General features: G+C 47.4%; 2 protein-coding genes across 2 annotated transcripts; one reads left to right on the forward strand and one right to left on the reverse strand.

Moving 5' to 3' along the window:
* Positions 1-229: 229 nt before the first annotated feature.
* On the forward strand, positions 230-5,884 carry EPUS_06953 (uncharacterized protein; the record flags this gene model as incomplete). The annotated part of the gene is made up of 4 exons (XM_007788065.1): positions 230-414; positions 459-5,382; positions 5,471-5,571; positions 5,632-5,884. 4 exons carry the CDS (start codon positions 230-232, stop codon positions 5,882-5,884), a joined length of 5,463 nt encoding a protein of 1,820 aa, XP_007786255.1.
* Positions 5,885-7,781: 1,897 nt separating this feature from the next.
* On the reverse strand, positions 7,782-8,820 carry EPUS_06954 (uncharacterized protein; the record flags this gene model as incomplete). Its single annotated transcript, XM_007788066.1, has 3 exons — positions 7,782-8,194; positions 8,254-8,595; positions 8,715-8,820. 3 exons carry the CDS (start codon positions 8,818-8,820, stop codon positions 7,782-7,784), a joined length of 861 nt encoding a protein of 286 aa, XP_007786256.1.
* Between the last annotated feature and the right edge of the window lie 3,226 nt (positions 8,821-12,046).

A 12,046-nucleotide genomic window follows, 5' to 3' on the forward strand; every position in this document is an offset into this window, starting at 1 on the left:
GAGGAATGGAGTAGCAGTGGCTGTCTCTTGAACGACTCGGAGGCTGACCCAGCGCGGAGAAACTCTTGGCACCGTTTTTCATCAAAGGAAAAAATGAAAAAATGAAAAAAATGTTTGGGAAAGTGGCCTTGAGAACCACAAATAAATGTATGCCTGCACCATAGATATATCTACAGAGCATTTTACTGTATCCCAGAGCGTTACCCGTGTACGACTCCGAAAATGACAAATGGCAATTTTCAAACATCCTACAGCCTCCTTCATTGGAGACGTCGAGTTTTCACGCCTCTCTGCCGAAGAGATCAAGAAGATATCCGTTAAGAGGATCCATGTTGCTTCCACGTTCGACCGATTTCAACAGCCCACATCTGGTGGTCTCCATGATCCAGCCTTGGGACCAGTCCTTGACAAGAGGTGTGTGATGTCTCAAAAGATGCTTCTGTCACTGATACATGCAGCTGCACAACCTGTCATGTGAGCTCTATCCACTGCACAGGCCATCCAGGGCACATAGAGCTACCGGTGCCTTGCTACCACATATCCTTCATTGATCAAACTCTTCGTCTACTTCGCGCAAAGTGCGTCTTTTGTCACCGACTGCGCATGCCCCACGGGCAGATCAACCTTTTCACCTGCAAGCTTCGGCTTTTACAATATGGCCTGGTGGAAGAGCTTACTGAGCTAGAAGACATGCACACCGTGAAAGTCGCAAGTGCTGGTCGGATGGTCAATGGCAATGTCGGCCAAGCCGGAGATGGAATCCAGGAGGCTGGCAGTGATGAAGATGAAGAGGAAGAGGATTTCTTGCAGAGAAGAGAGGAGTTTGTACGAAGGCGAATCACAAAAGCACGAAAGGGCGATCGAGAGGGGAGATATGCTCTTCTCCGAAATCCAGTTGCCGTTGCGGAGAGGAAGGTGGTCATCAAAAACTTCTTACTAGCCATAGCGCGGGTGAAACAATGTCATTTCTGCAAAGGTATCTCTCCTGGTTTCAAGAAGGACCAAAACCTCAACATATTCCGAAAGGCCCTTTCGCCTAAGCAGAAGAACCAAAATGCGCAGAATGGGCTGAAATTGACAAATCCTCTAATTTATAAGCATCAGCTGGAACGATCCTCGAAGAAAGACGAGAGACCTCTTGCAAACGGATATCACCATGAGGACGTCGACATGCGGGATGGCACAGAAAGCGAAATTGATGACTTGCATGGTGCCGAGGAGGAAATTGCCAAAACTGCTGCTATGGAAGACGACGAGGAAGATGGAGATGATGATGACAGACAACGCTTCCTGACGGGAAATGAAGTTCATGCTGCTTTAGACCTGCTGATTAAGAGGGAGCAAAAGGTTTTCAACCTCATATACAACAATCGCCCTGGACCAGAAGCCACCGTTGTCAGTGCAGATATGTTCTTCATAACTCATATCTTGGTACCACCAAACCGGTATCGTCCAGCAACACTCCAGGGCGATGCAATAAACCAAGCACAGCAGAATACTTCACTAGTTAAGATACTCCAAGCAAACGACATTGTCAGACAGATACAGCGGGAGATGCAAAACCCAGAAGAGAACGTCAGCGCAAGGAGGAGAGGGCATGGTGAGCTCATCAGGGCCATGGTCAATCTGCAAAGGGCTGTCAATGGCCTGATTGATCAAGCTCCTCGTCCCGCCAGACGAGAGAATGAGCAAGGGATAAAGCAAACCCTTGAGAAGAAAGAAGGACTTTTTCGTATGAACATGATGGGTAAAAGGGTCAATTTTGCTGCCCGCAGCGTCATCTCGCCCGATCCCAATATTGAGACGAATGAGATCGGAGTGCCGCTGGTCTTCGCCCGGAAGCTCACATACCCACAACCAGTCACCACGCATAACTTTTTCGAAATGAAGCAAGCAGTAATTAATGGTATGGACAAGTATCCAGGAGCTGCTGCCATCGAGAGCGAGAACGGACAAGTCCTGAACTTGAGGTTTAAAAACTTGGAAGAGAGGATAGCTCTTGCAAACCAGCTGCTGTCACCTACTGTGCCTGGGTTGAAGGGTGATAGGAACAAGAAAGTCTATCGTCATCTACAGACTGGTGATGTGGTGGTCATGAACCGGCAACCCACTCTTCACAAACCCTCTATGATGGGCCATCGAGCCAGGGTGTTAAGCAATGAAAAGACCATTCGTATGCATTACGCGAATTGCAATACCTATAATGCAGACTTTGATGGAGACGAAATGAACATGCATTTTCCACAGAGTGAGCTTGCGCGTACAGAAGCTCTGCAGATTGCAGACACGGACCACCAGTATCTTTCTGCTACGGCTGGACAGCCGCTCCGAGGTTTGATTCAAGATCACATCTCCATGGGTGTCCAATTTACAAGTCGTGATACATTCTTTGACAAGGACGATTATCAGCAACTGCTGTACAGCTGCTTACGCCCCGAAAATTATCACACCGTGTATGAGAAGATCCAGATGCTACCACCAGCTATTCTGAAGCCTAAACTACTCTGGACAGGAAAACAAGTAATCTCGACGGTTTTGAAGAACATTACACCCGAAAATCGCAATGGCCTAAATCTCAAGGGGGAATCGTCTACGCCCGGTAATAGGTGGGGGGATAATCCAGAAGAGGCCAAAGTGCTTTTCAAAGACGGGGAGCATCTTCGTGGTATTCTGGACAAAAAGCAACTTGGCCCAACCGCCAATGGTCTAATACATTCGATACATGAACTTTACGGTCATATTACTGCTGGCAAGCTTCTGAGCGTCCTCGGCCGATTGCTGACACGTTTTCTGAACATGCGCGCCTGGTCATGCGGTATGGACGATCTCTATCTTACAACAGAAGGAGATAATATGCGAAAGCGGGAGCTAACTCGAATTGCACGGATCGGTCGGGAGACAGCCCTGAAGTATATTACATTAGAAGACGACAGTCCAGAACCCGAGCTGCTCCAGAGGCTGGAAGAAGTCATTCGCAACGACGAGGAGCAGGCGAATCTTGATAAAGTTTACAATGCCAATACTGCAACGCTTTCATCCGAAATCACAAAAGCCTGCCTGCCATCTGGTTTGTCCAAGCCCTTCCCGTTCAATCAGATGCAAGCAATGACAATCTCTGGAGCAAAAGGCTCGTATGTCAATGCAAACTTAATCTCCTGTAACCTTGGCCAGCAAGTCCTCGAAGGCCGACGTGTCCCGGTAATGGTTAGTGGGAAGACCCTTCCTTCCTTTAAGGCGTTCGACACAGACCCACGCGCGGGAGGCTATGTAGCAGGCCGGTTTCTGACTGGTATCAAGCCTCAGGAATATTATTTCCATGCCATGGCTGGTCGTGAAGGTCTGATTGACACGGCCGTCAAGACATCGAAATCGGGCTACCTTCAACGCTGTATTGTGAAAGGTCTTGAAGGACTACGGACCGAATATGATACTTCTGTGCGTGAGACGTCAAATGGAGCGATCATACAGTTTCTCTATGGCGAAGATGGACTTGACATCACTAAACAAAAGCATCTTACTGCGTTCAGCTTCCTTGCTCGAAACCGCCTTTCCGTGATGGCTAGCACGAACGTTGTTGGTGTCATGAGCAAGCTTCTTCCAACACCGGAAGACGATGAAGCTGCTCGACATCGCAAAATGGCGATGAAGGTTGTCAGGAAGTCGGGCCGAGTGGACGCCATGGATCCAGTGACGGCGGTATTTGCACCAGGAAGCAAGCTCGGAAGTACCTCCGAGTCTTTTCAGCTCGCACTCGACAATTATGTCGCAGAAAATCCTGATAAGCTTATCAGAAAAACGAAAAAAGGCATAGACGGAGATGATGTCATTAGCAAAAAGACCTTTCAGGGCATCATGGACGTGAAGTACATGAAATCGCTTGTTGATCCTGGAGAGACTGTTGGAGTCATTGCCGCCCAATCAGTTGGAGAACCATCGACCCAAATGACATTGAACACTTTCCATTTAGCGGGTCACTCGACGAAGAACGTTACTCTTGGAATACCACGGCTTCGAGAAATCGTAATGACAGCAAGCTCCGATGTCTCCACGCCTGTGATGACTCTGAAACTTATTCCCGAAATCACGAATGAAGAAGGTCTGCGCTTTGCTAAAGGAATTAGCAAGCTTTCGCTAGCAGAGCTCGTCAATGAAGTATCGGTTAAAGAATATTCCGGGTCCACTTCCGATCATGCCAAAGCAAAAATGTATGACATTGAGGTTGAGTTCTTCTCTGCCAAAGAGTACACTGAAGAATACAATATCAAGGTAGAGGATGTCTCCAATTGCTTGAAAGACAAATTTTTCCCACGATTGAGCAAAACGATCAAAGACGAATTCAGGAAGAAGACCAGAGAAGCTTCTCATGCAGAAAGCACTGCTGCAGTTCCATCCATAGGCCAGAGCGTTGGCCGGATAGAAGAGGCTCATTCTGCACCAACAGACGTGGAAAATGAAGGGGGTGGAGATGGCGAAGCTCTGGATGATGACATCGACCCTGATGACGCGAAGCAATCCCGTGGCCGTCAGAATGAAGAGTACGACGATCCGGATGACGATGAGAAAGCCATTGCCGAAAGCGATGCTGAGGTAAGCAGTGATGACGATGCTGGAAAACTTCCGGAAAGACAGCGCTCAAAAGTCCCGCAGAGGACTGACGGTGATGTTCATGCATCTGATACGACCGACTCGGACAATGAAGACGACGGGACTCATGCTGAAATAGTCTTGGAACAGAACTCACATCTGGTCAAGTACAAGTTCTCAAGAGGGAAAGGCGAACGCTGTCGTTTCACGCTCGCATACGACGTCTCCACTCCGAAACTTCTCCTCCTACCCATTGTCGAAAAGTGCCTTCGTGCCGCCGTCATCCAGCACATTCCCGGCCTGGGTTCATGTACCTTTGCAGAAGAAAAGGTCAAGGATCCTAGGACCAAGGAAATGGTAGAAGAAAAGTACGTTATTGCCGAGGGAGTCAATCTGATCGCTGCAGGTGATTTCCAAGACATCATTCATCCTCACAGTGTCTACACCAACAGTATCCATCACATGTTGAAATTCTACGGTGTAGAAGCTGCTCGCAATACCATCATTCGCGAGATTGACGGCGTGTTCAAGGGTCACACAATCACGGTAGACAATCGCCATCTAAATCTAATCGCAGATGCCATGACGCATGGTGGTGACTATCAGGCGTTTTCAAGGCACGGTCTAGTCAAAAATAGTGGCAGTGTGCTCGCGAAAATGAGCTTTGAGACTGTTTTTGGGTTCCTGAAAGAGGCAGTGTTGGATGGTGACGCGGATGCACTGACGGGACCCAGCGCGAAGATCGTGGTGGGGAAGCGAGGATCGATTGGGACGGGCTCGTTTGACGTTGTTGCCAAGGTTGGTTGAAAGGTGGCTTCATAGGTGGTGGAAGTTGTTCAATTCGCTACTGATGGTGATCGTGGTTGTACATATTGGTTGAGTCTAGGGATGCACATCAGACTTCGGAATCATGCCATCATGGTACACAATTCTATGTGCTGGTGGGCGTGTGATGATTCTCAAAGTCTGGTATGATCAGGTAGCAATGTAGGCTGACGTCTAGCGGCCTGTCGCTCACAGATGGGATCAGTGATATTCGCATGCTAGATGGTTCGAATGTTTGCTATCTAGTAACAAGGTGAGGATATTGACGCCAGAGATCTTTGGATCCGAAGTTGGTGAGAGTACGCAGGTCAAAGGCAACGTCAATGGCGATGGGCTGGCAGCCCTGGACTCGGGCCGCCAGATTCTGAACGGCATGTCACCCAACATTCAACGAGGCGTTGCGGAAGGCATCCACGGCTGGACCGAGCGTGTTCGCTCCAGCGAAGACACCCTCCCTGGCGTGGAAAGGCAATAACTGAGATAGGGGAGACCAAGGTCAACCGATGCATTTGAGGTGTCTTACTGTGTTCCAGAAGTTGCAGCTCCACAGCAACAGCAGGCTCAGATTACGCCAGCGGTAGCAGTAGTATACATGACGAATGTATCAATCGTCGTCATCATTACGTACTTCCGATAAATACGAACTTGCAATCAGCACGTCCTTGCTCAGCCCCCTGGCCGTTGAAACTGCTAGATTACGAACAGTGAAGTGTCTCCCAACCGAGTATGGGAGACACTCTTCGGGCTTGGCCGAACGAGAAGAAGAGTGGAAGCATCCAACTCTGATGAGCAGGTTGAGATTGTGGAGAAGATACGAAGTAAGATATCGATTGTACTTTGAAAAAAGAGCAGTTGGTAGGGGTCATCGCCGTACAAAGCTCGCTGACGGTTTCTATTGTTCGAACAATACCAGCTCTCCATACTTAATTTAACACTAATATCTCCAAGTTGCGATTGCGAGGTTGAATAACTTCCCGCGTCTCTTGTATGCCGGTAATTTCAACATATGAATCGAGGTCTCTGTAGCTGGACCTCCTCGGCAAGCTTGTTGACTTTGTTTCCCGGGAGTTTTGATTCGTGTCGGTGGTTGTGTTCGGTTTTCTAGCTCGTATCTCTTCTTTGAGTTTCTTGGCGTCATCCATAGCCCCTTGTAGGCACTTGATTCTAGCTCTGCGTCTTGGCCGAGAATTCCGTCCTCGTCACTCGGCAAAAGATGATCGTCCAGCGGATGTTGTTCAGTGTTCTTGCTCAGTCGAATCAGTCCAGTCAGAATGTCGCAACGCGGGCGTGCGAACATCTAGGAATGGTAATAATTGCCGTCACTGAGGATGCACGAGGTGTACGCAATCTTCCCGTTCAATGAAGTGAAAGTATCTGTCGGGATCTGTCAACATTGCAGCCATACACTCATCACCTTTTATTCACCAAAAGTTACAGGCAGTCTTATAGCACCCTCGTTCTCGGTTCTCCAGTATGCAATCTAGATCCTAGGATGTAGGATCGTAGGTTGCACTGCAGGACCATGGCTGACATGGAAGACCTCGTCTTAGCTCAGCATAACCGGAAGAACGAACAACAGCTCCATTGCATGGAGACTATTCAATGTATAGGGGTACATGGAGTTGTTTTTGGACTCCTCAACAATCCATCTCGAGGCGAGCTCCAGGTTGATCCCCCCTTCTGAGTCGTGACATGGGTGACATACGCCCCTGGTCCGATGCCGCTTTTAGAATTCAAGAGTCCTCCTCCTGAATTTGATCCAAGGCCCATTGCGCGCACTGGTGATATGGTCGTATAATTGGTACTCATCTGGCCGATTTTTTCCGTGTCTGCCATTCCTACTGCCGCCACCGATGTCTTTCATGCTTTCAACAACGTCGAAATCCAGCATCCAGCAAACGTACGCCGTCGCTAAGGTACCTTCAACCAGTGCCAGAGCCTTCCCTAGGCATGCGCTTGGGCCAATGGAGAACGGCACGAGCGCATCGTTCACGTTGACCCCATATGGATTCTCATCTTCTAGCCATCATGCAGGGAGGAATTCGAACGGATGAGGGAAATACCGTTCATTGTGCTGGATGCTGTAGATCCCGGTTCCGATATTGTTGCCTTCGGGAATGTAATGGCCATACACAATAGCGCCGCCTGCTGAGATTTCCCGAAACGGTGCAGAGGCGACTGGTGGAGCCATGCGCAAACATTCGGATATGCAGGCTGGTAGGTAGCGGCATGAATTCAATTCGCCCCGAGCCGAACTTCTTCTCGTGTTGCGAAGCGCGTGCGGACTTCTTCTACCAGTCTGGCTTTCTTTTCTGGGTGTCTTGCCATATAGAAGAACATGGACGCTAGAAGAGTCGAGGAGGTATCAGAGCCTACGCATCTATCAGCTTAGAAGAGAGGTATGCTAGAGTGTAAAATGGAATACCAGCAATAATCATCAGGATGCTTTCAGCTACGATTTCGTCTCGACTTAATTTGTTGCCTGTGGTAGGGTCTGAGGCATCCAGCAAGCCGGAGAAGACATCTTTCCTGGGCCAACGAGTCATTCGATCCGTCACCAAGTTGTGCACAAATCGCAAAAACTCCTTTCTCCCATGCACCGAGTCTTTGAATAGGATCTTGTCAAGACGGCGCCATACAATGATTGGCCACTGCACTATTACACTGATGCGCTTGTTCGACCTAGAGAGGGCTTCCGGGATATGACGGTACCACTGACTGCGAAGTAGGTCGAAACTTTCGCTGAAGACGGTAGTTGTCATGAGGTCGAAGAACAAATTATCGCCTAGATTCAGGTAAGCTCATCGTGTGAAAAGGAAGGCAAGGACTTGAATCACGACTAACACCATGTAGACATGTCGAACGGTTCCGAACAGGGAAATTGGGTTTCCGGCGTCGTTGACTCACTCTTCTCGGAAGGCTTAGGACACAGAGCGCTGCAGCTGAATTGATTAATCGCACTTTTCTCGCTGGACTTAGGACACAAAGCGTCGCAGAATCGATCAACGAGCTTTATAACCTCTGGTTCATATAAACGAATGGCTGATTTCGAGAACTTCTGGCTCAGAATGCGCTTTTTCCAGGCGTGTTCTTTCTTGCTACGCAGAGTAAAGGTGCTCGGAGTGTTGTGTACTATCGCAAGATACGGAACGCTTTTCTGCATGTTTTTGTTATGGCCATATATCTCTAAGGGAATTGTTAGTCGAAATTGTTGAAGGAGCGTCAGACATGATGCCAACCTTTGCAAGCTTGTATTGTATCGAATAGCAAATAGTTGGGTTGATACTGAACATACGGGCATATACCAACATTGTCAGGCTTGTGCGGGCTCGGCAGGGATCCAGGAGCAATGCAAACCATATTTCTGGTGACACTCCCATATATCGTAATGTAAGTTTCCGCGCCATACATGGTACGCTGCCCGAGATCCTGAAAGTTTGGCCTATAATGGGCCGGGGTATTTGGCAAGAGAGTGAAAGTAGAGTTGATAAATGACATATGCAATGATCTGCCATAGTCAGCTTTCCTCAACGCTCTGGCAGGTTATCGAAACATTCTTCTGGGCTGCATCTTACCGGCGCTGACAGAAGCAACAATGGAACAGAGATGAACAACGGCGGAATTACACCGACGAGGACTTGTAAGACTTTGAAGACTTTGGGAGCGTATAAGTCCCACAGTCTCACCACAGTAGATAGGATCCTGTCCCAGTCAGGAGAATGCACAGGGGGTAATGCTTCATAAGTCTTTGAAATGGCATCGTGAAGAGGCAGCAACTGTTGATCTAATGAGGTATTCCAGAAGGAAACAGCCAGGCTGGAAGCTTCGTGAGCCTTAGCTACCATACTCTGGATAACAGATGAGGTCGGGACGATGTCGTGCGCAACAGGCCAGGGAGAAGACTGAGAAAAAAGCTCTCGCAAACAAAATGCCTTGAGCTTTCAAGAAGAAGAAAAAAGAAAGCCCCATGGAAAGTAAAGCCTTTAAGCCGGGCAGAATACTGACCCGCCAACTCGTTCTCGCTGTCACTGACGATGCTTGAGCTCCACGGCCCTGACGACCGGACCCAAAGTGATAGTTCTATGGGCTCCCGAGGCACTACGGGTGGCGAGCACATTTCTGAATCACCAGGACTAACGTCCCAAACTGTCATATGCACTACACCTTCTTCTTTAGAAACACCCTCCTTTTTAGGGACATCCCTCCTTCTCTTTTAGAGCATCCTTCTCCTTAGAGACACCCTCTTCTCTAGAGGAACCCTCCCTCCCCTCTCAGAACATTTTCCTCTTTAGGGGCACCCTCTTTTTAAAGGACATCCTACTTTTTAGAAATATCCTCCTCTTCTTTTAGATTGCGATCACTAAAATCAACCAATCAAGTCTTCATAAGCGATTGTATGCAATATAATATAAAGCTGGGATAAAATGATCAGCAAAGACTGTAGGGAATTCAAAAGCTTTTTTGGTTTTCAAACATTTGAATTGGCCTTGAGCCCTTAGCAGTCCGCCGTAATAGAAATCAGTGGCTTGAAAAATTTGGTATGAAAGGAGATATCGGCCCTTCAAGTCGTGCATATGGGGTGGTAGTGCATATGACAGTTGGGTATGTTAAATAGTCCGAACAGAAAAGCCTTGAGCTCATGACAAGCTAATCGTACAATCGCTGATTAATCCCTCATTCTACAATCCTGCATTCCCTTTCCCGACCCTTGAAAGATAATTCCCCGATACTGCATTTCCAGAGATCCACATACGCACGGAAGACTATGGAGCAGGAAATCAGTAGTAGTCATGGTGGTAGTATCCTGCATATGACTCCAAGGTATTTGTCTTCCTGCGAATGGTGCTCATCGTATGACGGCTTTGCCAGTCTTGCGGGAGCCAACCAAGGAGCAGAGTGCAGCTTCCCTGGAACAATAGCGCAGGGACATTTCTGATGTTTCAATGATACACCAGTAGTCTTCCAATCGTATCGTTGCATTGGGATGGTTTGCTACCATGGCGGGGTCAGCTGCCGTGGCTTGTTTGATCTACACTTAATTAGTTAGTTATGTGTACTACGTAATACAGCAGCATGCTAGTGCATAAAACATCTCGATTAAAAGTCTCCTTCATGTACGGAGTACTAAGTACATCTTGCATCTCATGGATGCATAATTTCTGAGCTACACACGCACCATCTTCTGGGTATTTCTGGACAGTACTGTAATCCAGACTCCCGCACCAACCCTGGATATGGACTCTCTACAGTGTACTGATCTCGACAGCCTCATCGTATAGATGTTATTAATGTTCTTGATGCCCAGATCTTCACAGGTCTTCAATATAATTCACTTAATCTTGATGCCAGACAACAGTGAAGTTATTAGAGAGCTGTACGCTACTGTTAGCGATGGTGGATTTCAATGATGCTGGACAATGACCGCGGCCTTCGGAGGACGAATGAAATAGCTTATGTCTGACACAAGCCCCAGGGACTTTCGATCTAGGAAGTTGCTGTAAAGCGAGCAGTTTTATGTATAGTAGAGGTTACTGCACAACTTTGTATTCAAACTTCTGTTCCATCTCACGTGAGACCGGAACTTGTGAAGAGAGTCTATCTGTCCTAAAATAGCTAGCATTTAAAATCCACAAGTAAGAGACCGCCTGCCAAGATGTGCACTTTTAACTACTTTATCATGTCATTTGACTTCACCTCTACTGAAGCACTGCAGTGGGGCATTGGATGACCCTTGGCGCCCCGGTGATTTCGAAGCCGTGCTCTACATACTTAGCAGGAAGAGACACCCTTAAAAAAATGCTAAGAGCGCCATCAAAGTACGCTTAGATTAAGCCTAACTGTGATATTACTTAGAGAATAGAAAGATATGCAGCTTAGTCGTTCATAATCTAATAAAATCTTACTATTTAAAATATTTTACTAAAAATATGGTTATAGTATGATTAAAATATGCTTCTTTTATCATATTAGTATTATGGTCATTTGACGGAATGACTGTCATTTCTACTAATGGCACTTAGCGCAAATCTTTAGCTACCCCTTCTCCTGGTAAGTAGTAGGATAGTGGTTGCTTAGGACATATTAGTGACATCTCTTGCCTTAGTAGAATGCTTGGGAGGACACTACAATTGAAGGACGATGTCATTCTTGGCGCGCTGGGTCTTAGCGGATTTTAGCACCAGTACTCCGTAGTTCACCACTAAAGTGCCCCTGCCAGTAGATGGCCCGGGGGTGATATTTTGCGCACCTTGGCCGCTGCGGTCACCGGACAGTATGAATGTGCAATGTTTAATGTATCCCCTCCGTCCCTGAACAGGGGTGTAGTTTGTGCCTATTAGCGCTGTCGATCATTATGAGGGGTCCAAAAACGTCAACAAACGTCTATTTTCGGCGAATTGAGACTGTTCTATCTAGCTATTGGCCTCAATTGAGCTGTGATACTGTTGCCAGCAGTCTCCTTTGATACAGAGCCAAATCTGGCATTTACTGCATCTTTGATGAGTGAAGGAGCCTCTTAAAATACCCTTGTTGGCGCCATTAGTAGTTAATTCTGTAATGTCGGTTCCAAATTTGCGTTTATTTGACTGTTTACACAAACAGCCTGATGAATAATGCTTTCTCTATTTGTACTAGCCAC

The sequence above is a fragment of the Endocarpon pusillum genome, assembly GCF_000464535.1.
Source record: "Endocarpon pusillum Z07020 unplaced genomic scaffold C711795, whole genome shotgun sequence".
Classification (NCBI taxonomy): domain Eukaryota; kingdom Fungi; phylum Ascomycota; class Eurotiomycetes; order Verrucariales; family Verrucariaceae; genus Endocarpon; species Endocarpon pusillum.